This window comes from Cupressus sempervirens, chromosome 8, assembly GCF_028749045.1.
Source record: "Cupressus sempervirens isolate cs-2001-9-10 chromosome 8, ASM2874904v1, whole genome shotgun sequence".
Classification (NCBI taxonomy): Eukaryota; Viridiplantae; Streptophyta; class Pinopsida; order Cupressales; family Cupressaceae; genus Cupressus; species Cupressus sempervirens.
Window position 1 is genome coordinate 343818905 of NC_143125.1, and position 27735 is coordinate 343846639.

Genomic DNA, 27735 nt, shown 5'->3' on the forward strand with positions numbered 1-27735 from the left:
AATGATATTTTCTACAATCTCAAGAACACACTCTTCAAATCACAGATTATATATATATATAAAATTCATGATTCAGTTTAGAATCAACGAGCAGAGCCGAATTGCTCTGAGATTCTGAACACCTAGGATTCACTGGTTGTATAGCCATGGAAAAGGTGAAGAGGTGAGATAGAATCTGCAATAACATGAAACATAACCAGATATGACATAACAATGTTTATCATTTTTAAAAAGAATCATTTAATAGAGCATGCTTGATCATGTTTATCGTATTCTCCTATTGTCAAGTCGAGTGGTGTGATTAGATACCAAGATGCTCAGTGGATGACAAGGTGTTCCATCTCTATTCCAAGTAGGGAGGGTCTTTCTCGTTAGAGATTGTGTGACTATAAGTTATGGTCCGAGGTTGGGTGGTTAAGCCCCTAACAATATTTCCTTTCTCCACAAGATGTCGGACGTGCATCAAATAAAGATAAGCTATGCATTCAAACGTTTGTCGATAATAGGTATTTTTTATGATGTATATTCAAGTAGAGGGTAAGATTAATTGAGTTGTATCATCGTTACAGTTATTTCTTTTAATGAAAGCAACTCTTATCGTCAATATAATTGGCAATCAGTTAGATCGGTTGATCTTCTAACTGAACCTGCAATATATTTATTTGTGAGAGATAGATTTATCTAATGGATTGTTATTTTAGTCTTTTATTTATAAGAATAATGATTATGAGCATATCTTCTAGTCTTGTGTTATTGCCACAGTAAAGCAATCGGAAGAAAAGGAATGATACAATGGTATTGACGCCCCAAAAGATACAGTAGTATCTGATGAGTAAATAAACCAATGGTAATTGATACAGTGGTATCTGAACCCCTAAATGATACAGTGGTATCTAATACCCTAAATAATCCAATGGTAATTGATGCCCTAATTGATACAGTGGTATCTAAAGCCCTAAATGATACAGCGGTATCCGATGCCCTAAATGATCCAATGGTAGTTGATGCCCTAATTAATACAGTGGTATGTGATGCCCTAAATGATATAGTGGTATTTGATGGTAATCATCATTTGATATTGATATAGTGCTATTTGATGGTAATCGTCATTTGATTTTGATATAGTGGTATTTGATAGTAATCGTCAATTGATCCTAAGTAATATTTGTGGACTAATTTGGGTGATTGCAGAAGCATCCCTACATTGATTTTCAATTCGAATTCCATGGTATGTAGATTTTAATTTCCATAGTAAATTCATTGATGGTGTTTTCGAATGTTAGTTATGAGTTTTTCCATTTAAGTAATTACAACTGTTAATCTCATTCACATGAACATAACTGATATAACTGTCTTCCTATGAAAATAAAGTAATAATTATATTTCTTTGATATGTTAGTTGTTAATTAAGACCTGGGAAAAAGTTATGTTACAGTAACATTGAAGGAAATTGAAGCCCCAAAGAATGAACTTGTTGAAGGTCATCAAACGATCATCCATCTGAAGATCCAAGTTGACGAGGCCAAGAGGAGAGAAAACATAATTAATTTGGAACTTTTGTTGAAATCTGAAGAATGCTTGAAATAAGAAAGTGAAATTGTGGCTTTAAAGAATGAAATTGAACAATTCAAAAGTCAATCTGAAAAAGAATCAGTTTGGGGAGAGTTCTAATATGCTAGATGAAATGTTAGCCTGTCAAAGAATAGATAAAACTAAATCTTCTGGTTTGGGTTTTGACAAAGGTGAAACATCTAGCACAAGTAATTTTTTAGTAAAAAGAATAATGATGATGATTTTAATAAAGTCCAATGACAGAAAAGGCATTCATAATGGTTTCCTCCTGCATGAAGAGTTGTAGTTAATAGATCTTTATCTCTATTTCTAAGGTCATTGTCACTTCTGCAATTATTTTGGTCATATGGCAGTTGATTGTAGAGTTATGAAAAAGAGGGGAACTAATTTTGTTAATAGAAATTCTTTTGACTCTTTTAGAAAAAAATCAACATGATCTGTTATAATTGCAAACATGTCTGTCATATTGCAAGACAATGTTACATGACTTCTGCAAAATAGAGGCCAGATGGTGACAAGTTCTAAACTAATGTTGACAATCTTAAGAAGGAAAAAAGAGTGTATGGAACCAAAAGGAATGGAAGGAGTCGGAAAAATCGATGATCAATCCAGACCAGTTCTCATGCAAAAAAGCCAGAATTTATGGATAACATGTAGTGACTGCTCTAGCCACATGACTAGTGATAAAAGTATATGTATCAAGCTCACTAATTGGAATAGTGGCTCAATGAATTTTGGAAATAAACCATCAGTCGAGATTCATGGTAAAGTTACTTTAAGCATTAATGGCATTTTAATTAAAATATTAAAAAGTGGCGCTGTAACACTAAATATATTTATGGTGCTTATCTGTAGTACTTTTTATGTTTTTATATCACATTTAAAGAGCATAGACATAATACATCGGATAAGATTTACAATTGAGAACAATGGACTACCTGCCCAAATGCATGCAGGTTATAATGGCCACACACCAATTTTTAGCAGACTTGAAAATTAATTACCCTTCCAAACCAAAAAGTAGAAATTTAAGAATTATACATGGAATATAAAGAATTAAGTATTCAAACTTACAATGGACTACACAAACTTACAATGGACTACACAACGTCAATCAAATTGCACAAAGTTATATAACTATGGATGTCAAATGAGATTATCAATATAAAGACCATTATACAAATTCTCAGAAGACTTATTACACCAAGAGGCGATACTTAGACAATTATAGATATCAAATTCAAGAAAATATATACACAAACCTGCAACATTAGCACCTGTCATCACTGCTGCGCCAGGGGGTGCCATGTCAAAACCACTAACTCGTTTGCTGCAATTACATATGAAAGAAATCAAAACGAAGTTTTAGAAATAATTGGTTTTCGATGGGAATGGATAAACAAAAACAACTTAAACTAGCTCAAATAGTACTACCATTTAAATTATTCAGCAATTTGCACCACTAGGATATAGACAATTGTGGCTAGATTAAATCTTGCTCAAATATTACCCACATAAAATACAGTGCATAAGTTTTGCACATACTATAAATATCTTTCAATAAGTTGGCTCCTGAGAAAACATATTAAAAACCCTATTGGTTCTGAAACATACACAAAGATTGAGAGATGCAAAATGGCATGACATGAAATACACAATATCAATTCAGAAAGAGAGATGAGGTCAAAAGTCCAAAGAATGAAAGGAACAACACTTCAAATTAAATGAATAGTCTACATACCTTTTTGACCGTGACCGTGAACGAGACCTAGAGCGATCCCTTGAACTCCTTGAGTGTGAATGTGAACGGTGACTATGTCTCCTCTCACTGTCATAAGTATAATCACGGTGCCTGAATTTGGTAGCAGAAAAACAATAATTAAGCACTTTAGAAATTATGATACGCTGAAGCAATCCTCCATCAGATTTTCACTAAAGTGTATATACATGGGAATATTCTGCATTTCAGAATTACACTCAAACTAATGATGAAAAAACTTTTAAAAGCCCTCAAAAGTAAGTTTCAGTAATATTTAGCATATTTGATTTTGGTCTAAAAAATTCCATGCATAAAAATGTATAAGTAGGAGTAAAAAACATAAATGATGAATTAAAAGCAACGATACGATAAATATCTTATTGAAAAAAAAAGCTTTTTGCAAAGAGTCCTAAACATATGATTCTAATACAAAGTTCAGAAAAAAATAGAGCAAACTGGTTGTCTGCAATGTGCATATCTCATAAAGACTAAGCTAGACCATAGATAGAAAACAACGTTTGGAATACCATAGAGACATGATCTTACATTCTATCTTTTAATTCAATGTGAAATGAACTCTTGGAGAGGCATTGGAGGGTATCCAATCATCAAATGCTCTAAACTAGACTATGTGTGAATAGATAAAATAGTGACAAGTTGAAGTCACCTATCATAATCACGACTTCTGTGCCGCTCACCATCTCTGTCTCTATCTCTGTTCCTGTCCCTATCCCTATCCTTGTCTCGCCGACTTCTGTCATCTCTCTCACCCCTATCCCTATGATGATCTCGATTATGATGAACCTTTTCCCTTTCATTGTCATGGTGGCTGTCTCTGCTTCTTCTCCTATCTCTTTCAGAGACATGTGCATCATGCTGCAAAGATAATTTTAGGCTCAACAATAAAATTTTTTAAAAAGACCTAAAACAAAACTACAGGTAGATTAAGTTTCTATGCTAGTCTTTGCTATCCGATATAGGATTAGCTAAGATCATCTACAATAGAAATCATACTAAAATCCACAACTGCTCTAAGTGCCAAAATAAACAAATGCTATGTAGAATAATTAAGAAGAAAACATAACCATATGTTGGCAAATTCTTACCAGTCTATTATCTGACAAATTTCCTGCAAGAGAGTTTCAGTTCAAGTTGCAACAAAATTTAAATAAGGAGAAAAAAAGGTATATGTGACCAGCATACGTCCATCAAAAAGGCTCAACCTAAACCCTGTGGGCATAGTAAGTATGAACATCTCAGAGCACTTGACACCTTTCCGTGCATCTCAAACCAATGCTATAATAGATCTGAGCAAGTGGCAGATACAACAGTAGGAGAATTTCAAATAAGTAAAAAAAATGCATTAATCTAGAACCATACAAGCATTTAATGTGCACAAAGTTGCCTTCCCTTGCATCATTCAATTGTACACAATTAGGTTAAATGTTGCAACAAAGCTACTAGAGATCAAGTGTCACGAGTTAATGCACGCCAAACCTATGATGAAGTCTATAAGACACCTGATTGTTTGAGGATTGCTTTCCTTTTTGTTTATTCATACACAAATGCATAACTGTCAAGGCATAATGCCTACATAGGCAAATGTCAAGTGCTATTGTCAAACCAACCTAGAAATCAAGAATGTAACTCACACTGTTATTAAAATTTCAAGAAGCTGTTTTAAGTATTATAACTATAAACCTGTCTCTAATTTCAAGTATTGATTCTCAGTCCGGTACAAGTATAACCAACTTTCTCAAATATCTCACAAACACAAAACAGATCATGACAGTAAAATCTTTTATAGCTCATTATTATCATCATAAATCATCTCTCAGCCAAATGAAATATTTTCCTCTGATCACTGACATGATTGCCCAGAATTCCATTTTCTATTAGAACTGTGGGGACAATCGCTGATGCTGCTTGAATTACAAATAAACTCTTGTTTCTCGTCATAATAAATAACTCCAAAGTTTGTGGTCGTTAAAAAAAATTGATGAGTGTGGAGTCTAGGTGGTCCATGGGGTAAAGCTCGTGGAAGTCAAATTTGGCATATAGTCAAAGTAACAATAGAATATAATAATATAAGTAAAGTCAATGAAGTCATTGTGATATAAATGAGAAAGAGAGAGGGAGGGAGGGAGATTGAAAAACTGAGAATAGTCATAAACCATGAACACCCAAGAATAGGATAATATATAACTCCACTTGGAAAAGATTGGCCGAGATGGTGAAAGATCCTACCTAAATAATACACAGATCCATTCAGAATCTCAGTTGAGTGAAAAGATTTGCATGAAAATGTTTTTGTGTTGAATTTAACTTTGAAAGATTTGCAGAGATTCCGGAAAGTTATTGGGCTTTAATGGTTTTTCAGATTTGCTTTAGGCAATAGACCTTATTTTTCTAGTCACCATTCACTAAAGAGTTAGCATTGGACTAAGGAGATCTTAGGCATTCAATATTACCTTTGTTGACTGCTGGTTGAAAAGGAAGGAAGAAATAAGTAATCAAAGCTTCTTTGGAAGAGATATGAGGGCTCTTAAGGAGTCTTCAGATTTAACAATACCCCCAGCTATCAAAATTTAGAATGCAAATAGCTACATAAAGTGGATTAATTGGTTTCAAGAGAACATTCTTTGCTAGCATAGGTTTGATCCCATATTTGCCTAATCATTTGTGTGCCATGGCAATACAAAGTGGGCATTTGACACCAAAGGAGGTGGGAGGGTATAATTTGATCTTTTGAGGAATTCCAAATGTGTTAATGTTCTTGTATCTATGGTCGGATTCCTTCTCACCAACATAGATATCATAAAGGTTGTAATAACAATATTATTGTGATAAAATAATTATATTGATTATTGTGATTACTAATATTCAAATCATATCGGTAATATAATTATCATATTATTTTGTGATAATATAATTTCTAAGTTAGCGTGCTGGGTTCGGGGATTGGAATGGATTTGGATACGAGAACCCAGTGCGTGAATTGAATAAATATTTTCCCCACTGTAGTTTGTATGGGTTAGTGTGTATATATATGCATTATATATACAAAAAATAAGAGAAATATACATAATTGTAAAACTAAATTATTCATAGTATGAATCTATGATGCTTGATCATTGATCAATGCACAATGTCAAGACTCAAAGATAAACATTAAAAACTTAAATACCTGATCATTGATCTATGCTCACTATTCTAAAGAAAATCATCACATTGAATTATTGAATTGAAAAATGAAAATTCAAAATATAGTTCATGAAAGTTTGAAACATAATTCAATGTTCGTGAAGAATCATGGAAGTGTCCATTGTTGATCAATCATCAACTAGATTATCAAAAAAATCCGGATCACAAATAATAAACATATAAACCAGATTTAAGTAAGTTTGGGCCCACTTTATTTCATTTTGGGTCGTGGGTCCCTAGGGTTTTGCATGAATCCGCGTGGGATTCCCCCAAGTCCACACAAGATCCCCTTGGGTCTGTGCCAAATTCACCTAGGGTCCAAATCCAAACAGAAATCTGGATGAAACCAACACTGACCAGTCCATGAATCTGAACCCAGTTCAAGGTTCCAGGGTGTAAATTCGGTAACATAGAATAAATATATTATATGGTTATTTTATTGATAGAAAACTATATTATTATAATATAATTATATTAGTATTATATAAAAACTAATCATTATAATATTTATATTTTATTATATAAATAATTAATTACTGAGGGCCCAATTTTGGAAGAGTGGCTTCCCTTGCTGAAGGGACACCTTTGATTGGTATAAAGGAAGATTAATCTTCTTGTCATGAAATGAATATATATACGGTCTCATTTGATCCACTCTATTGTAAAAGAAGCAATGCTCATGGGAGACAATTGTGGATCGATCTGCTCTATTAAGAAGAAGCAATGCTTGGGGGAGACAATCTTGGATTGTCTAACATGGTATCAAAGCAAAGCCTAGGAAGAAAAAATTATAAGGCGCAGAGGACAAGATAGCTACGGGGCATAGTAATTGAGATTGCCATTCCTCGGGCATAAAAGCATTCAATATACATGGCGCAACATAATCAATTGGAGATCATAGTCAAGGAATGTTATGATTTACGAGTATCTGGAGATCAAATAGAAGACGACACTAGATCAAGAGTAATCCATACTTGGTTAGCTATTCACAATCCTGGTCAAGGTATGGCATCAATCATCTATGCAGGGGAACTAAAGCACATAAAAGAACCTCAACCACGGAAGAATAGGGAATGCAGAGAACACCTACTATAAGTGATGAATAGGAATGGAATTGACTAAAAGGTTTTGCAGTACTGATATTGAAATTCCACTTTTGATTCCATACGCATTGGGATTTTCCTTGCTAACAAAAGTATAATAGAAGTCAATTACAAATGGACCCTCCTTACAAACCAAGTTGTTTGTGACACCATTCAAAGACCCTGCCAAAACAGCATTGCAGGAGATTAGGACCAAATATTGATTGTTCAGAGATAATTGATCATGGATAGATTATACAAAAAAAGTACACAAATATGACATCGTTCAATCCATTTCTTTTCATGCTCTATTACAGACATACAAATTCATTGTATTGAACCCATCATGAGCCACTCCATCTCTAGTTCTTCATCAATAGATAGAACCTACAAATTTCAAATGCTTTCATTGGGCGCCGTATTGAATGTTTAATGTATATCACCAATAGTGAGCTCAGATTTCCACCAAGGTTGAGATATAGTGTAGTTGCCTCTGAGAATGAATGTAGCTGCTGTAATAATATGAGTGACATTGTTCACCAATTGTTCTAATTGAAGCTGCTACCTCAAAATGCAATGTCACTAAATGTCTCAATTTCGCCTTTACCTTGGATGATGATGTTGAATGCTGATGTCCACCGATGCTCAACATGTGTTGGTTCTAAATATGCTGTGTCGATCCAAGCATAAAGTGCCAATGCCTATATTGTTTTGAAGGATACAATTTGAGTGCTTGTACCTCGAGTTTGAAGATCGTCGTAACAAGAAGACTAGAAATTCATCAGGCCCTTGGTATTTATTTCATGGCAGCGGTTACCTTACACTGCAGAGGAAATACCACATATTTCTAATCCACCGATAGCGGCCTCTAGAGGATACATTTGTATCAAGAGAGTTTGTCTAAAATGGTATTGATTGTGAAAGAAGATTGTGTCATACTTATCAGAATGGGTGATTCTTCTTGAGTGATTTGAAACTAGTTATTGCCTAGATAACAGCCAAGGACTAGACACCTATTGATTTGAAGCGTGTTGCAATGAAATTAGAAATCCTTCATAAACTATATGGATTTTCCGGTCAGAGAAGGATGTTTCTCTACGACAGGATCTAGCATGGTACTTATGAATTTTGACATTCAAGAAGAAATATTGGATGCTCCAATAGAGATACCAGGCTGGAGCTTATGCCTTCTGAGGAATCAATGTCAAATGATAAATTATTTTCAATCTAAGATCTAGGCTAGAAACGGTTTTCAGAAGGAGAGGTGTAAATGGTGGCACTGCTTGTTTCAATGTTTCTTCGGAGCTCTGATTGACAGACGGGGTGATTGTGTTCAAAGGTGACTCTCCATCAACACTACACAATTTACTGTCAATCATGATGTACAGAAGATGCAATTAGAAGTAGTTGCAGCTCTAACAGGGTCTCTATGTATGTGGTTGTAAGTGCTTTGTCTGTTTTTGGTGATGTGTGCTACAGAAAGGCCTTTTTTTTCTGATCACTCTTGCAAGGGAAATCATGTGTGTACAGAGCAATGCACATACTGCTCTGTTGAAGTAGACCTAGGAATTGAAGTGGAGGAATGTTGCAATTTGGCAGGTCGTGAAGGAGATCATGATTGCAGAAGGAGAAATCTTACATGTGGCAAGATTTGTTCTTTAAAAGAAAAATCATCTAATTGTACTACTACATATCTTAAAATTGGGCATGAAGGCCCTCACAAGTGTGTATCACCGCAACATTGTGCAAGATGAATTGTTCTCTTAAAAGTTGTAGAAATCCTTTTGTGGTACCATTAAGTGAAGATTGAAAAAGAAGAGTGCAAAGATCTATCGGCAAGTTGCAGATCTTAGATCCCGGGTTCTTGTTGTTATGATGCAATGTCAAGAAGAGTAGCTCATGGGACACTTTGGTATACTTGGGAGAAGAATATCCAGAAGTTTTGAGATCCATCTTCTGGGCAGAACTGCTGACAGGGGAGCTGAATTTGTACACGATCAAAAATTGATGAGAATTTGCTTTGAGGTTCTTGAGATGTTGAAAGCACATAATAAGGGTATTTAAAGGACAACAATAATACATTTGAATACATTGTTGAATCAGGCCTCAGGATGTGCTCTACTTTGTTGAATAATTTAAAGGTCCAAGAATGTCAGAACCGTGTCTGTACAATAGCAGCCATTACTATAGTGGCAGAGACTTTCTCCATTTACTATTTTGTCAGCCCTCATGAATGCATATCGGATGCCAGACTTATAAATGTTCAAAATGGCAAACAGCATATGCAAGCAGGATATGCTTTTGTGATAGAGGGAGCAACTAGCGGAACTGCTTCAGTTGACATCCGAGGATCTTGGTTATATTGATTCAGAGGGAGTTTGGCAATCCATCTCAGGAAACCTTGGACGAGGAAGTCAGAAGATTGATATCACACTCACAAGGAATCTAACAATCCATCAAAAGAAAGCCTGAACAATGAGGACTGAAGGTTGATAGATGTTTCAGAGAAAGCCTGCTTAATGAGTTCTTTGTGAGGGAGAAGTTCGAGGTGCACTACCTTGTTAGTGAGTTCTTCATGAGGGAGAATTTTGAGATGTGATCCCCCGTTCATGAGTTCTCTGTGGGGGTGAAGTTTTGCAATGTCCCCTTCTTGGGACATTAGAAAAGTAAAAGACATATTTGTATAATATTAAATTTGACTTGGAGAGCGTGGACTCAAATTTTAAAAAGTCAAATTAATATTATAAAGTGGGCTAAAAAAAGGACAAAGAGAGATAAGACGAAAGGCCAGGAAGGGAGTTGAACAGTCACAGCTGTGAAGATAAAAGGAAAGGAGACTTTTTCATTTGGCATGCTTGATTTATGATTCAGTTTCAATTTTCTCTCTTGTGGAAGTTATTCAAAAAGTTGAATCTCTCAGCTAGTATGAAGATGTAGCCCCTCATGCCGGCAGATAGTGGACACAAACCCATTGTCCTTGGAGACGTCACATTAGGTGTCTCGCATGAGCTTACAAGTTCTTTCTTAAGTTTTCCAAGCTAACTGTAAAGTTGTATTTAGGATTGGATTTCGAGTACTGGTTATTGTATTACTGTTGTATAATGCAATAATGTTGTTTAAGGAGTTTTATGAGAGTTTTACTAGTTCTATATTTTGGGTCTGTAATGCATTTTTTATATGCTTCAATCCTGAGTATCATTTTGAGAAAGACGACTTAATATTTGTTGGAGTTTCTGTTGGTTTCTATTGTGTTTTGTAATACTACTGCATATGTTCAGTTGTGAACATATTTTGAGGAAAAATCGAGTAAATATCCGGTTTGGGATATTTCAGTGGTATCAAAGCCTCAATCTTGCCATCCTGTGAAGGTTATTCAGACAATCACATTGAGACATTGAAATAATTTTCGTAAGCCATTGGGCTTCAATAAAATATTTTTGCCAAATTGGGTTTCAAGCTATAAGTCTTGAATAATATATCATGCAGGTGAATTAAATCTAATATTATCTGCGTTATTAGAAGTGTAGTGCTTGAGGAAGTATTGTTATTTCTATCAAGGAGATTGGCAAATCAGAATTTTGATAGAGTTCTACAAAGGACTTTAAAATACATTGGGCTAATATAAGTATTCGGCCTCATAATATAAATCTTTCAAGCTCACTACCAAGGAGAGAAATCAATAGGTCTATTGGGCGATTATGGTGAGGAAATATTTATGTCTCTGTAGTGGGACGGTTATTTTCAGTTCAAACAAAGTTGGACTTCCTCTGTAGTTTCGGAAGGGAATTGGTGCTTTCTAAAGGCGAAAGGAAGATTTGAGCTTCGCACGACAAACGCAAACACTTCATATTCTAGTTCTAGTTGAAACCGCAAAATACTGGTTGTACGGCAACTGAATCGGGTTGGATTGTTTCATATCCCCATGTGAAGTTCTTGTTTAACCAAGATAGAAATTGTATTACGGTAATGGATTAAATTATTCTCCTTGATTGTCTTAACAAGAATGTTATCAGGACCCAAAATTCTATTTGGGAGTTTCTGACTAAGCATGGTATCATGAATCTCTATTTGCTCTCATATAACACTGGGCAATACCGATACAATAGTGCATGGAGAAATAAGTTGGGAAAAAAATGCATGTCGTGGACATTTTTCTAAATTTGGTTTCTCTGAGCGTTACTTACCAAAGAACATTAAAATACCACACAGGAAGGAAGATTTGCAACGTTGGGATATTTCAATCTGTGTTTAATGATGTTTGGAATCGATTGAAGGACAAGAGTATTAACAACAAAGGAAGAACCGTGTGAGGTGAAGCTGTAAACTACTATACTTATAGACTTAGTGGACGGAGCATTTAAACTAGAAGCTACCTGGTAGCAGATTTATGGGTGCTAGGGATACGCAGGTTGGAGTATTAGAAGTCGGGCTGCCAAGAGCTTATACATTTACAGACCACAGACAGTTATCAGTGCCACACAAGAAGTGTACAGGTCGGCAGTGTGGGTAGGTATCGAGGTGGTCACAACAGTTACCCATCATGACTGTGTCACTCTCACACTAACATTACGGAGGCACACCGTGAGCAGCATTACAGTCGGTATAGTTGGATAATAACACATAGGTGAAGGAGCAGTAACGTTATTCAATACTACAGATAACTTCTTCATCCCATTATACAGATCACACACAGCATAGGGAGTAAGTCCAGAACGACAGGGGCAAGTGTTGAAGTCGAGGTAAAGACCAGTCGAAACCACAAACCATCCATTTCACTCCAGTTATTCTCTGTTGGCGACAGGAACAATTATATTGGTAGCTGAGAATAATTTTTGGAGCCGGAGATTATACTTCTTGTTGAATATAAGAGACATTGCAATATTTTGTTGAAATCACACCAGAAGTTGGAGCAACAAAAGAGACTTTTCTATTTCATTTATGTCGTTAAGAACAATGTCCAATCGATAGGATTAAAACTGCCATACAGAAGAGGGAGTATTATTTGAAAATAATTAATCAAGCGAAGACGTTGAGTTGTGATATATCTCCGAGCACTCAATAATGGCGTGGACACAATATTGATCGGGATATTTGATGTGTAAAAAAACCTAGAGTCTACCATCAACGCTGGAGCTGTCATCTATACTTGACGGGTCGTTACTCTTATCCTCAATTGGGTGTCAAGCAGACAGTTTCTTGTCAATGTTTGGTGGTTGTTACGTTTTTTGCATAAAAATGATGGCCTGTAATATGTGTTTGAGTAGCAACATTACCTGCTAAAATAGATGGCCAAGAATTAAACTGTGTGACAGATGGCAAAGAATATAGGAAAAGAACGCATATGTTAAAAAGGCTCGACAAATGATATGCAGAGGTGCCAAGTGTAAGGGGAGTCGCAGATAACAATGGAGTTTTGAGCGATTAAAACATTCAAGGGTCAAAGCATATGTTGAAATCTCGGTGAAGCTGATAAATTAAAAGAGACTATAGCAAAAGAAATGTGTACAATGGACGGTGAAACTTAGAAATATACTTGTGAATGATTCTGTTTATGAGGATTGAAAAGGCCAGATAATTATATTAAAGCTCTAATAATCATAAAATCAAAGAAGATATTGTTGTTGAGGTATACAGCAGTATAGTTTGGTTGGGATCCGAATACATTGGGTTGAAGGTTGACTGTAAGGAGCCTTCATGGTTTGTGGAAGGTGCATGGTTAGTCTAAAACACTAAGAAGTCATCATCGACAGTATTCAGGTGCACCATTGTAGAGCCATTATTTGTTATATTAAGTGTTGAGGCTGCAATGACTGAACTATATTAGCCTTCATTGCATGTATGTTACTTAATCATAACGTGATAAACGGATTAGTATTGTTGTTCATGGGTATAATCAATCTTTGAACAGCTCGGTGCAATTACCTTAAAGACGTTTCTATATCTACTGTATGGTGGGAAGTCGAGTTGTCATACCCAGGACAAATGCAAACTGTTTGTCAAAATTCCATTAAGCATATTATGATTTCCTGTGTCAATTAAAGACTGTAGCAGTTGTCAGACTTACAATAACAAGATAACAACATTTAGCAATGGGAAAAGATTTGGATAAAATCAGGAAAGGTACTATGAAGCGACAAATGCAGCTAACCCAAAATTTTGAATCTGATATAAGAGCCGAAATACTCGACATTTATAGAGTATAAAAAACTTCCTTTCCGAATTCAAAATGATTTATCTTTCAATGATTACATGGATTTTCATGGTTCAAGATCTCCTTGCAAAAGACCGGCGCAAAGGTGTGATAAACCAGGTATTCTTATGCCCATGACATGATTTTGGAGGAACAGTCTGAGATGACACTGCAAGACGATATACCGCTTCAACATGACAATAATGAAATGCACACCTTAAAAAACCCATTGAAGGTTAGTGACAGGTGTGATAAACAAGATATTTCTTATGGCCATGACATGATTTTAGAGGAATAGTCTGAGATGACACTGCAAGACGATATACCGCTTGAACATGACAATAATGAAATGCACACCTTAAAGAACCCGTTGAAGGTTAGTGACAGGTGTGATAAACCAGGTATTTCTTATGCCCATGACATGATTTTAGAGGAACAGTTTGAGATGGCACTACAAGACGATATATCACTTCAACATGACAATAATGAAATGCACACCTTAAAGAACCCATTGAAGGTTAGTGACAAGTGTGATGAACCAGATATTTCTTATGCCCATGACATGATTTTAGAAGAGCAGTCTGAGATGACACTACAAGACGATATACCGCTTCAACATGACAATAATGAAATGTACACCTTAAACAACCGGTTGAAGGTTAGTGAAGACATGATTGTGACATCTTTGGTATGTTATGACAGCACTCACAAGATGGTTGAAGATCTCTACAGGAAGGCTCAAAGGGAAGTGGAAGGGGTTTGGCCTATTGCTGATTTGCAAGTGGTCAAAACAGCTCTCGAAGCTATGAAATCAGATAATTTATATTTGTTGACCGACAGAGATTATATTCTTAAGGTTGCTGAAATATATGTTGATTAGTCAAATAGAGAAAAGAATGAGATTAAGGAGCTTAAGTAGGTTCGTGAGGCATTGGTTGATACTCAGTTTTCTCTTCAGGAAACGGAAAATCAGATTTGGAGCACAAATCATTTTAGGGAACATAAAGATAAAGAAAGGCGGGAATTTTTCCTAGAGGTAATTGATGAACTTGATAGCATTCAGCAAACGTGTGATTTGGATAGTTGCCCCAAGCGACCAAATTCCAAGACTTTAGATCACATTTAGCTTATACGCAACCCTTTGTTTGAGGTAGATGTTGTTTGGATTTCCGATAACCCATTTTTTGAGGTAGAGGAGAGAGTTCCTCTTGATTTCCAGGAAGAGGATGACCTTGACTTTAGAGATTTGGATCAAAAGCTACAGTTCTTAATAGCGAACCTTGGTCATAGGATTGGTGCGGTGAAGTGACTATTACTGGCCCTCTTTCGTACAGCCTTTACATGGTTCTGAATTCTAACTTATATATAGGTTGGATGGATTTCTTATTGCAGCAATTAAACAGGTCCTGGTGGAGGATTGAGGAGAGTTATGTGTTGATCATAGGGAATGCTTTTTCAGCTTCATTCTTTCTTTTGACCACTATGTATTTAGAGATTCTTTAGAGTGATGATGGCAATATTATCTTTTATGTGCCCATGATGTTAATTTCAATTCTTGAGCAGCTTGTTTCTTACGTCATCTATTTAGGTCAGGTTGTCACCATCTACTATGTTATGCATAGTTAATTGATACATTTCTACTTTATCATATCAGCTGGTTATGACAACAAGGTTTCGGATCCAGGTGTTGATCGTATGTACCTATGGCTTGTTGAGGACTTGGTTGTAGTTCTATTCAGTTTAAGGTTGGATGTAGTGATGATCAGAGTTGTACAGTTTACATGTGCAACATTTTTTCATAGAGTTAGATGGGATCCAGGGATCCGGTTGACAGATGAGTTGCAGAGTGGCACCTTGCTTTGCAGTATGACCGGATTTATTTTCAGTTTGGGCTGCAGAGCTACCTGCAGATTTATACAGGATCCTGGCACTAATTGCTTGAGGACAAGCAATTTCAAGGAGGGGAAGTTTGTAATGTCCCATTTTTGGGACATTTGAAAAGTAAAAGACATATTTGTATAATATTAAATTTGACTTTGAAGCGTGGGCTCAAATTTTAAAAGGTCAAATTAATATTATAAAATGAGCTAAAAAAAGGACAAAGAGAGATAAGACGAAAGGCCAAGAAGGGAGTTGAAGAGTCATAGCTGTGAAGATAAAAGGAGAGGAGACTCTTTCATTTGGCATGCTTGATTTATGATTCAGTTTCAATTTTCTCTCGTGTGAGAGTTATTCAAAAAGCTTCAGCTTTCAACTAGTATGAGGACGTAGCCCCTCGTGCCGGCAGACAATGGACGCAAACCCATTGTCCTTAGAGACGTCACATCAAGTGTCTCACATGTGCTTTCAGGTTCTTTTCTCAAGTTTTCCAATCTCACTGTAAAGTTGTATTTAGGATTGAATTTCGAGTACTGGTTATTGTATTGCTGTTGTATAATGCAATAACGTTGTTTAAGGAGTTTTATGAGAGTTTTACTAGTTTATATTATGGATCTATAATGCATTTGTTAATTGCTTGAATCTTGAGTATCATTTTGAGAAAGACGACTTAATATTTGAGTTTCTATTGTGTTTTGTAATACTACTACATATGTTTAGTTCCGAACATATTTTGAGGAAAGATCAAGTAAATATCCGATTTGGGATATTTCAAGTTTGAAGTGCAATCCCTTGTCAATGAGCTCATCTCAGCGAGGAAGAAGTTTGAGGTTCAATTACTTGTTAATAAGTTCTCCTTCATGAGGAAGAAGTTCAAGGTGCAATCCATTGTTGATGAACTCTTCCTTGAGAGGGAAAAGTTTAAGATACAATCCATAGTGATGCATTCTTCTCCATGAGGGAGAATTTTGCGGTGAAAGGCTTTGTCCCACCATCTCAGAGTAACTATGGTGGACTCACCCTCTAGAAGTAGCCATGGTGAATGTCATGATAAGATGATGACATCAAAAGGAGTGATTTTGTTCATGGGGGAACCCATGATGGAGCCACCCTCTCGGAGTAGCCATGGTGGACATTAAAACTTAGAAGTTATCAAGAAGATCCTCCCAAGCCAAGAGGAAGTGTTGATGTTAACGTCGGAAGGAAGAAACACAAGTTGTCAAGAAGGATTTATTGCAGAGTAATTGATAAAAATCTTGCTTGTTATTAACAAAGACCGTAAGGTCATTATATACAAAAGAATAAAATGATGTTTCCTTAGGAAATGATCGTAAAGAATAGAAACATTCTATTCTAACAGAGTAAGCTAAAAAAGCGAAAGCTAACTAAATATTTACAGTAGATTACCATTAACTAATAATAGATGATTATTTATTATCACAATACCCTCCCTTAATGGTTAGTCTATCTAGAAAACCAAGCTGTCCTCTGAATTTGACAAACTATTAGGACAAAGAGGCCGGGTGAGAATATCTGCAGTCTAATCGATGGTAGGAACATACTGCAAATCTATTGTCTCATCTTCAACCAGCTATCCTATGTAATAACAGTGAACATCCACGTGCTTGGTTCGTTCATGGAAGACTAGATTTCGTACAAACTTGATAAAGTCTTCATTATCAACAAACAAAGTAGTCGGTCTTGTTGGTGACATCTGCATATCCCCAAGCATCCGACAAAGCCAAACAACTTCACATCCTGCCTTAACAATCCCTTTGTATTTGGCCTCTGTAGATGAGAGAGAAACTGCTTGCTGCTTCTTATTGGTCCATGTAACTACACCGGATCCCAAACTGAGAACATATTCAGAAGTTGACTTTTTATCATCAATAGAGCCTACTCAATCTGAATTTACAAATCGAGTTTAGGATTAGACCTTCAAGAGTACAAAAAGTCCATAATCTGAAGTGCCCTTCACATAACAAAGCACACACTTCGTTGCCATCCAATGAACAATCTTAGGAGCTGTCATAAAGCGTGAAATATAGCTGATTGCGATGATATCAGGCCTAGTAGCAGAGAGGTAGATGAGGCTGCCTACTAGTTGCCTGTATATAGTATCATCAACGGAAGGAGAATCGAACTTTGCAGATAACTTTACACCTTTCTCCATAGGTGTAGATGCAGGCTTGCAATCCTGTAGACGAAATTTATCTAACAGGGCCCTCGCATTTTTGGACTAAGAGATGAATATACTAGAAGATTGTTGTCAAACTTCAACACCTAGGCAATAATGCATGAGCCCAAGGTCAGTCATATCAAAAGACTGGCATAAATTTTGTTTAATTCCCTAAATCAAAGATGTCAAACTATCAGTGATGATCATATCATCCACATAAATAACCAAAAGGATGATGTCACTATCAGTAGTCTTGATGTACAGATTTGAGTCTAAAAAGAACTCCTCTTGAAGCCTTGATCACTGAGGTACTTATCAATTTTTATGTACCATGCCCAAGGGGCATGTTTCAAGCCATAGAGAGCTTTTACCAATTTGAGAACCTAATGGTCTTTACTAGCAACCTTGAAACCAAGACACTGTGTCATGTAGACCTCTTCATGGAGATCACCATTCAGGGAAGCACTCTTGACGTCCATCTGATGGACCTTCTAGCCAAACTGTGTTGCCATGGCTAAGACTAATCTAAAGGTGCTCATCTTTGCAGAAGGAGCAAAGGTCTCCTCATAATCAATGCCCTTACACTGAGAAAAGCCCTTCCCCACTAAACAAGCTTTGTACTTATCCAAAGTATCATCCGATTTGTATTTGATTTTGTAAACCCATTTGCAGCCAATGGATTTCTTCCCTGGTGGAAGATCAAAAAGGACCCAAGTGTTGTTCTTCAACAAGCTCTGGTGTTCCTATATCATGGCATGTTCCCACTCTGGAATTCCTTTAGCCTCAAAGTATGCTTGAGGTTCAAACACACTGTGAATGTTGGCCATGAGTGCAAAGTTAACCAACTCTGTAGGTTTCCTCTTTTTCCAAGCAGTTCTCCCATCAATGAGCTCATCATCACGAAGATCAGCAAGTGTCTTAGCCCACCACTTAGGCTAGAGAGGAGAATGACCAACATTAGTATCAGGAGATGCATGATAATCAGGTTCCTCATCAAAAGGATCTGGATCAAACTCTGGTGAAGCATCTACAAAGCGAGGTGATCCTGCAAAAGAAGCTGGAGGTGTTTGTACAGGTATCACTGGTATAACTGGAGCTGCAGGAGCTATTGGAGCCCTCCCATCAGGTGGACCTAATGGAAGCCAAACTCCCAAATCACGAGCCTTCATAGGCTGGTCTGTTGGATCGGGAACAAAAGAAACAGACATGAATGGTCCTCGTTGCTCATCAAAGATTATATCACGACTATAGATGAGATGAGATGTCTCAACATTGATCAGGCAATAGGGTTTGTGAAGACTACTGTATCCAGCAAGCATGAGTTTCTAACTCTTGGCATCCAACTTTGTGTGTGACGCATCAGGAATCCAACCAAAAGCAAAGGAGCCAAAAACCTTCAAGTGACTAATTTTGGGCTTGCGACCTAACCAAGCCTCTTCTGGAGTTTTGTCTTTGACCGCCACTATGGTTGACCAGTTCAACAGATAAATTGAAGTGTTAACTGCTTCTGCCCAAAACTTCTTCGAAACGTGTCTGTATTCGAGCATGGATCGAGCCATCTCAGTGATTGTCCAGTTCTGGCGTTCAACAGTTCAACTACAATGTTCTATTGTGGCATGTGGGGTTTGGTTAACTGGCATTTGATGCCATGTGTATCCAAGAAGCTAGAGAAAACATTAGAACAAAATTCCCCCCCATTGTCTGATCTAATAGTAATAATAGTTTCCCAGACTCTTTTTCAACTAAAGGTTTAAACTTCTGAAATACAAGAAATGCATTAGATTTCTTTTGAGGAAATACAGCCACATTTTTCTACTAAAATCGTCAACAAACAATAGAAAATACTTAGACCCAAGAACAGAAGGAGTGGCCATAGGGTCGCATATATTGACATAAACAAGTTGAAGTACCTGAGAAGCTTGCCATGAATCGCCACTGGTGAAAGGTGTGCAATGTTGCTTCCCAACCTAGCATGCATCACAAACTCCAAGCTGTTGAGTTTGAATCTCTGGCAATCCAAGAATAAGCTCATCCCAAGCAAGCTATGAGAGATAATGCACATTTAAGTGCCCATATCGATGATGCCAAAGTGTGTTGATAGAAGACCACCGAGCAACCATAGCTAAGTCTTGAGAATCACAATAATCAATAAGTCTAAAAACACCGTGATCCTCAAGACCCACTACAACAGTACACTAAGTCGCCAGATCAGATATGGGGCACTAATGTGAACGGAAGGTGACATCCAAGTGTGGAGAATGGCGCAGCATCTAACTGACTAAGAGTAGATTTAGTTCCATCCTTGGACCGTAGTACACATCAAGGAATATGAGATTCCTCCGAGTAGACTGAATCTGAATGTTGCCTTTTCCAACAACCATGTACTCTTCTCCGCCACCAAAAATAACAGAGTCTAAATAAGGTTGGTAGTCAGTAAACCAATCTCGGCGGTGAGTGATATGATAAGAGGCACCTGAATCAATGTACCAAGTAGATGACTTCACATGATCTGCAGGTCTTTTAGCCATGAAGGCGTAAAAGGCAGACTCTATTTGCTCAATGTGCTCTACACTGTTCGCTTTGGGCTGCGAACCTGATTGCTTAGAATGTGCAGCTAAGTGTTTATGACATTCAACCTTCATGTGTCCAAACTAGTGGCAATAGTTGCATTGAATGTTCTTCTTTCGAGAACCATCTGATGTTGGAGTAGAATGTTGAAGTTTAGCTTCAATCGAATAATACTAAGCATCTGAATATGTTATGGTCTGTCTTATATATATATATATATATATATATGTATGTATGTATGTATGTATGTATGTATGTATGTATGTATGTATGTATGTATATAATTTAGACAGAGATATGATTCAGATCAGGCATATTACTGTTGTTACCGATTCACATTGGGTTCTATCATTCTTGATACTACGACTGCATTAGATTACTTTCAGATGTATGTATCATCTCCGTCAGAGATTGGGTCTTACTTGTATTGCCTTCGATAAGCATTAAGATCATTATCAAACATATTATCGAGCATGATTAAACCGTTGTGTGTTTATGGTTAACAAAACATTAGTTTATGACCACGTAGGGTCATGACTCTATGTGGCCAAAGGCCACGTAGAGTCATGTCCCTACGGGGTCACAACTCTTCACACTTGTATATATAATTGTTCTCATCGGTGGACAAGGCAATATGAAAGACAGAACATACTTGCAGTCCCAGGATTAATAAAGAAACATTGCAGATTACAAAATACATTCCTGTCAGCATTCGGCATTCTAGTCATAGCATATCAGAAGCATTTTAAAGGTATCTACCTGTTGCATTCAAGTTACTCAAGTAAGTAAAAGTCTAATATAAATCTGTTATTATTTCTATCAGAGATCCTATAAAATTAACATGGTATCAAAGCCATACTGATAAGAAATTTTATTCAAAACTTATATAAAATTTATATTTTATTCAAACTTTACCATTTTTAAATTTTTTTTTAAATGGTTAACCACGTAAGGTTAGAGGATAGATTGGAGGGGGCTTCAAACTTTTCTCATGGAAAATTTGTGTCATGATAATCCTAAGAGAAATGGAATTAAAAGAATATGTAGAAACAAATAAAACTATTCCAGAAAATGATTCAGACAAAACAAGGTGGAAAAGGCACAACAATAAAGCCATGAGAATAATTATAGACTCCGTTAAGGATCATATTCTCCCGTCTATTTCTAGCCTTTCTACAGCATTTGAAATGTTCTACACTATCAAGAATACCTTTGAAATCAATAATACTAGCAGGTTGTTGACATTAAAACAGGATTTATTATACATAATATTATACATAAAAATGAACAGTGGGGAAACTATTACTTCCTGTTTTCTAAGAATCTCTGAACTAAAAGATCGGCTTGCCACAATTGGAAGTCAAGTTGATGATAAAGAACTTACCATGATTGCCCTAAGGGGACTTCCTCTATCTTGGGAAACATTTATTCGAGGACTAAGCTCTCGACCTGAGCTTCCAAAATTTGAATTACTCAAGAATGAATGCACTCGAGGAATCAAGATTAGTCTCGAGGGGGATAAGCCTAAATAAAGAGGGAGACATTCATGCACTTCAAGCAAGTTTCAACAGGAAAGGAAAATTCAATCGAAATAAAAAAGAATCCAACAAACCTTATAAGAAAAGAGATTGGTCAAAAGTGAGATGTTTTAAATGCGACAAAATTGGTCACTCTCATAATATATTCCCTGAATGTAAAAGCATTCAAGCTGCTCTAGCAGAAATAAAAGAAGAAAAGGAGGAAGTAGAAGAAAATATGCATTTTAACTAGCACTCTCCGGTGAATTAAACTCAAACAAAAACACTTGGATCATAGACAGTGGAGCATCTCGACACATAACAGGTTTTAGAGACATAATCGGAAACTTTTTAGAATGCCACTCAGAAGAGGTAACCATCGAGGATAACTCCACACATCCAATTAAAGGTATTGGGTCTTGCTCTATTCAACTAAATTCTGGCATTACTCTTCAACTCAACAATGTTTTATATGTACTTGAAATTAAAAGAAATCTAGTCTCTATATCTGGCCTTTTTGATCAAGGATACAGAATTGCTTTTCAAGAAGACAAAGTTTTGTCTTGGCCTAAAAACACTAACATCAAGAAAGCTATCACTATTGGTGTTAGAGATGGGAGTTTATATAAACTTTGTAATCAACAAAATTTTGCACTAAGTCATGAAATTTCAAAGTCTACAAAAATATGGCATAGGAGACTAGGTCACCTACATTTCCAAGAATTATCAACTATAGGGAAAATTGTCAAAAGGTTACCTAATCTAAAATCAGCTCGCTTAGGTGTCTGCAAAGGTTGTGCCCTCGGTAAAAATATCAAGAAAACCTTTCCCAAAAGTGTTCATAAATCTAAAACAATACTTGAACTCATTCGCTCTGACCTATGTGGTCCCATCTCTGTGCCCTCTCTAAATGGGTGCCTCTATTATGTAATCTTTATTGATGATTATTCTAGAAGAACTTAGATCTATTTCCTAAAACAAAAGGACTCTAGTGAAGTACTCTCAAAATTCAAAGAATTCAAAGCTCTAGTAGAAAATCAGTCAGGAAAGAAAATCAAAACTTTAAGATCAAATAATGGAGGAGAGTACATCTCTGAAAATTTTAAAGATTTTTGCATTACTGTTGGGATTAAGAGGGAGTTTTTTGTACTTATAATCCTCAACAGAATGGTGTTGCAGATTGCAAGAATAGATCAATTGTTGAAACAGCTAAAGCTATGATGCATGATCAAAACCTTCATACTTTATTCTAGGCTGAAGCATCTAACCTATTTACGTTCAAAATCAAGGTCCGCACTCAATCGACAATACCACTCCAAAAGAAGTATTTACAGGCATCAAACCAGAGCTAAGTCACCTAAGGATATTTGGGTGTCCAGTCCATGTACACATTCCTAAGAAAAGAGAACAAAGCTAGAACCATCTGGAAAGAAAGGAATTCTCATCGGGTATAGTGAAAACTCCAAAGGCTATAGGGTTTATATCCCAAGTCAAAGAACAATTGAAAACAGCAAGGATGTTAAATTTGAAGACGTTGCCTTCAACCTTTCTAAAAATAATGATGAGATATTCACAGAACCTACCACTAAGACAAATGAAGATCATCCAATAGACAATGAGAGGAAGAATGACACTTCATCTTCTATACCTACTTCTGATGATGTTGAAAATAACAAAAATAATAAGAGACCACTTTGGGCCAGAAAATTTATAGAAGAAAATCATGTTGAACCTAATGAAGTATTAAAAGAAAGCAACAAAACAAGAACTCAATCTTGTTACGTTGCACTAGTAACAAAACTTATCAAATCATAACCATCTAACACTAAAGAAGCCTTATCAAGTCAACCTTGGAAGGAAGCCATGATTGAAGAATACAATTCAATATTAAAAAATGATGTATGGGTCATTTAACTCGGACCTAAAAACAAATCAATAGTTTCTTCCAAATGGCTATACAAAATCAAGCATGCACCTAATGGCAACATTGAGAAATACAAAGCTAGATTCGTAGCACAAGGTTTCTCACAGAAGGAAGGTATCGATTATGAGGAAACTTTTGCTCCAGTTGCTAGGTATACATCAGTTAGAACCATCTTGGCCATTGCAGCATCTAAATGATGAAAAGTCCACCAAATGGATGTTAAGACAGCTTTTCTAAATGGTGAAATTGAAGAAGAAATGTACATTGAACAACCTGAAGGATTTATTGCTCACAACAAGAATACTCATGTATGCAAGTTAAAAAAAGCACTATATGGGCTCAAACAAGCTCCAAGAGCATGGTATGAAAAAATAGACAATTATCTTACAAAGCTAGGGTATTCTAAAAATGAAGTTGATCCTAATCTATATTTCAAAGTAGATGGAAATGATATGATTATTATGGTGTTATATGTTGATGACTTATTAATTACATGTGAAGAACATTCAATAAGTAAATGCAAACAAGAATTGACAGCTGAATTTGACATGAAAGACTTCGGTCTTCTTCACTACTTCCTCGGACTGGAAGTTTGGCAAAAGGGAAACTACATCTTTCTAAAACAAGGAAAATATACTATTGATATTCTATGTTTGGAATGATAGACTGCAAACCAGCTTCTACTCCTACGGAACTTAATCTACATAAACTAAAGGATGACATGGATAAATCTGAACCTGTTGATCCTACTCTCTACAGACAAATCATTGGCTCATTGATGTCTTTAGTGAATACTCGTCTTGACATATGCTATGCTACTAACACCTTGAGTCAATTCATGGTTACACCAAAGAAGATTCACTTGATGGCAGCTAAACATATTCTAAGATATCTAAGAGGAACTATTGGCATGGGAATCAAATAAGATCAAGTCAAGATAAATCTTCATGGTTTTTCAGATTCAGATTGGGCAAGCAATTCTACTAAGCATAAGAGTACCTCAAGATGTTGCTTCAGTCTTGGCTCTGGAATGATTTCCTAGTTCAGCAAGAAACAATCCTCAGTTGCACTAAGCTCTACAGAAGCAGAATACATAGCCACTTCCTTTGGAACCAGAGAAGCTGTATGGGTACGAAAGCTCTTATTTGATCTGTTCAGAGAAACCTTGAAGCCTACCATCATTCATTGTGACAATCAGAGTTGTATTAAACTATCAACTAATCCAGTGTTTAACAATTGGTCAAAGCATATTGGAATTCCCTATCACTACATCAAAGATATGGTAAATCGAGATATCATTAAACTTGACTACGTCAGTAATAATGAACAGATAGTTGATATTTTTACCAAAGCTCTTACTAAAGTGAAGTTGGTATACTTCAGAGAAAAACTTGGTATGATTAAATTATAATTTTGATCATTGAATTTAATTTCAATTCATATGTGTTTATGCTTCTATGATTGTTGCTTCAGATATGTAATGAAAGGTGATGATCTTTCATGAACATATGTATTCAGAAGGTAATCTTTGTAAGGTAACGATCTTACAAATGATAGGCCGATTATTATGACTGTTAATCCAGATATTCTAGAAGTCATGAATAACGAATTCATTATGGTTACTCTAGATATTGTTTTGGACAATTAGAGATCATAATTTATGTTATGATAGTGTTCATAGCATTGTGATTTATGTTATTTGACGAGTCTCTATTTCTTAGAGTGGTAGTGTCAAATAATGTATTATGTGTAGATATTCTAATATCTGGATTCTTTTTTACTTCTCCCTTGCTAAAGAGGGGGTGTTGAAAGTTTAGCTTCAGTCGAATAATACTGAGCATCTGAATATATACATATATATATATGATAATATGCATATGTATATATGTACAAATATGTATACATATAATTTAGATAGATATGATTCAGATCAAGCATATTACTATTGTTACCAATTCACATCAGGTTCTATCATTCTTGATAGTACGACTATATTGGATTACTTTCAAATTTATCTATCATCTCCGATCAAGGATCGGGTCTTACTTGTACTGCCTTTGATAAGCATTAAGATCATTATTGAACATATTATCGGGCATGATTAAACCATTGTATTGTTATGGTTAACAAAACATTAGTTTATGGCCACATAGAGTCATGCCCCTACAGGGTCACAACTCTTCACACTTGTATATATAATTGTTCTCATCGATTGACAAAGCAATATGAAACACATAACATACTTGCAGTCCCAGGATTAATAAAGAAACATTGCAGATTACAAAACACATTCATGTCAGCATTCGGCATTCTAGTCACAGCATATCAAAAGCATTCTACAGGTGTCTACCTGTTGCATTCAAGTTACTCAAGTAAAAGTTTGATATAAATCTGTTATTATTTCTATCAGAGATCCTATAAAATTAACACAGAAGACTTATGCTGAGATGGCTGCTGAAACTTGCCTTTATCCTTCTGAAAGGATTTAGCAACAAAGGCTTGCTCTGTGGAGGTGGAGGTGGAGCTACCACCGAACTGTTGTTTCCACCGATCTTGTTGAAGCAACAGTGTGTAGAGGATCAATGAACTTCAAATAAACACCAAAAGACGTGATGTTGAGTCTTGATAAAATGCTCATAGGAGTTTGATAAACTCCGAAGAGTGATAACCACAATATCCTCTTCCTCCATCTTGCAACCAATAGCAAGCAACTGATCACGGATTTCCTAAATCCTATTCAAGTGTGCTTGGAGCGAGGTGCGCTCATCCATGACAATAGAAAATAGAGTGTTCTTCAAAAAGAAAGCTCTGCTTTTATCAGAAGTCTCATGAAGACCTTTGAGATGTGTCCAGATATTGGCAGTTGTCTTGCTAGATGGAATCTGAGAAAGCTAATCATCAGCCACGGATAATTTGAGAAGCATAACTACCTCCCAATTATTCAGATCCAATGTATCCTGATCAGAATCAGGAGCAGTCGAATGCTTTGTAACACCTAGTACAAGTTGATCAGTGTTCTGATATTCAAAAATGGCGATGATCTGCTGCTTCCAAGTGTCATAATTCCGATCATTGAATTTGGAGTTGAGCTCAAGTAGAACGTTTGTCAGAGATGCCATGGCATGTTTTTCAATGAAAACCCATGAAAATCTTTGAAGGCACGTTCTTCGAGGCAAAAAACAGAAGACCCGAAAAATTTGGAGAGTGACCTAGAAGAGAGCCCAGAAAACCCAGATGGAATATGGTGTCATTTTCTAGATCTGCTAGCTCGAAAAATGAGGCGCCCAAAAAAAATGGACAACAACCCAGTTGAACTCTTGAAAAACCCACCAAGAATCTATGATAAAAAAAAATTCCGAGCTCAAAAATTAGTCAGGCAAAACCCTATCCGGCTGCAAAGCAAGCTTCAAATAATGGTAGATTTGGGAAAAAAGTTGCAGAAACAAACCAAGAACTAGGTGGATTTAGGACTACAACTGCTGGGTGGAGGCCACAACAAGATCAAGAAGAAAAAATGAATCTTTTGTAGACGTTTGCTGTTCCAAACGTGAAGGAAAAAAACACCCGAAGCAAGCTGAATATTACCACAAAAATGGTGCGCGATTTACAATCAAAAGATATGATATGAGGCCACTGAAAGGCAGTTAAAATTATCAGACACAAACCAAAGGGAATCACGATTTTTGCTAGTCATGAGTAGGGAAAAAAGTGCCACGTTTTCTTTGATGTCGCGATTCTACAATCGGGAGGTAGGAAAAAAACTTGCGATTTTTGGCAAAGATCCTCCACAAACCCTAGGAAAAAAAACATTGTTCGAAAATCAAAGGTTTCTTATATGACAAAGCAAGGATCACAAAAAAAT

General features: G+C 36.2%; 1 protein-coding gene across 4 annotated transcripts in view; it reads right to left on the minus strand.

The window, feature by feature from the left end:
• The window catches only part of LOC149542744 (splicing factor U2af large subunit B-like), a 144623-nt gene that overhangs the window by 103594 nt on the left and 13294 nt on the right, over positions 1-27735 (minus strand). For all 4 annotated transcript variants that reach the window (XM_089797634.1, XM_089797632.1, XM_089797633.1 and 1 more), the window contains exons 2-4: positions 3999-4207; positions 3314-3424; positions 2835-2902 (exon numbers count right to left, since the gene is read on the minus strand). In XM_089797634.1, coding sequence (XP_089653760.1) covers positions 2835-2902; positions 3314-3424; positions 3999-4207 — 388 coding nt within the window. The remainder of the gene's footprint in view (positions 1-2834; positions 2903-3313; positions 3425-3998; positions 4208-27735) is intronic.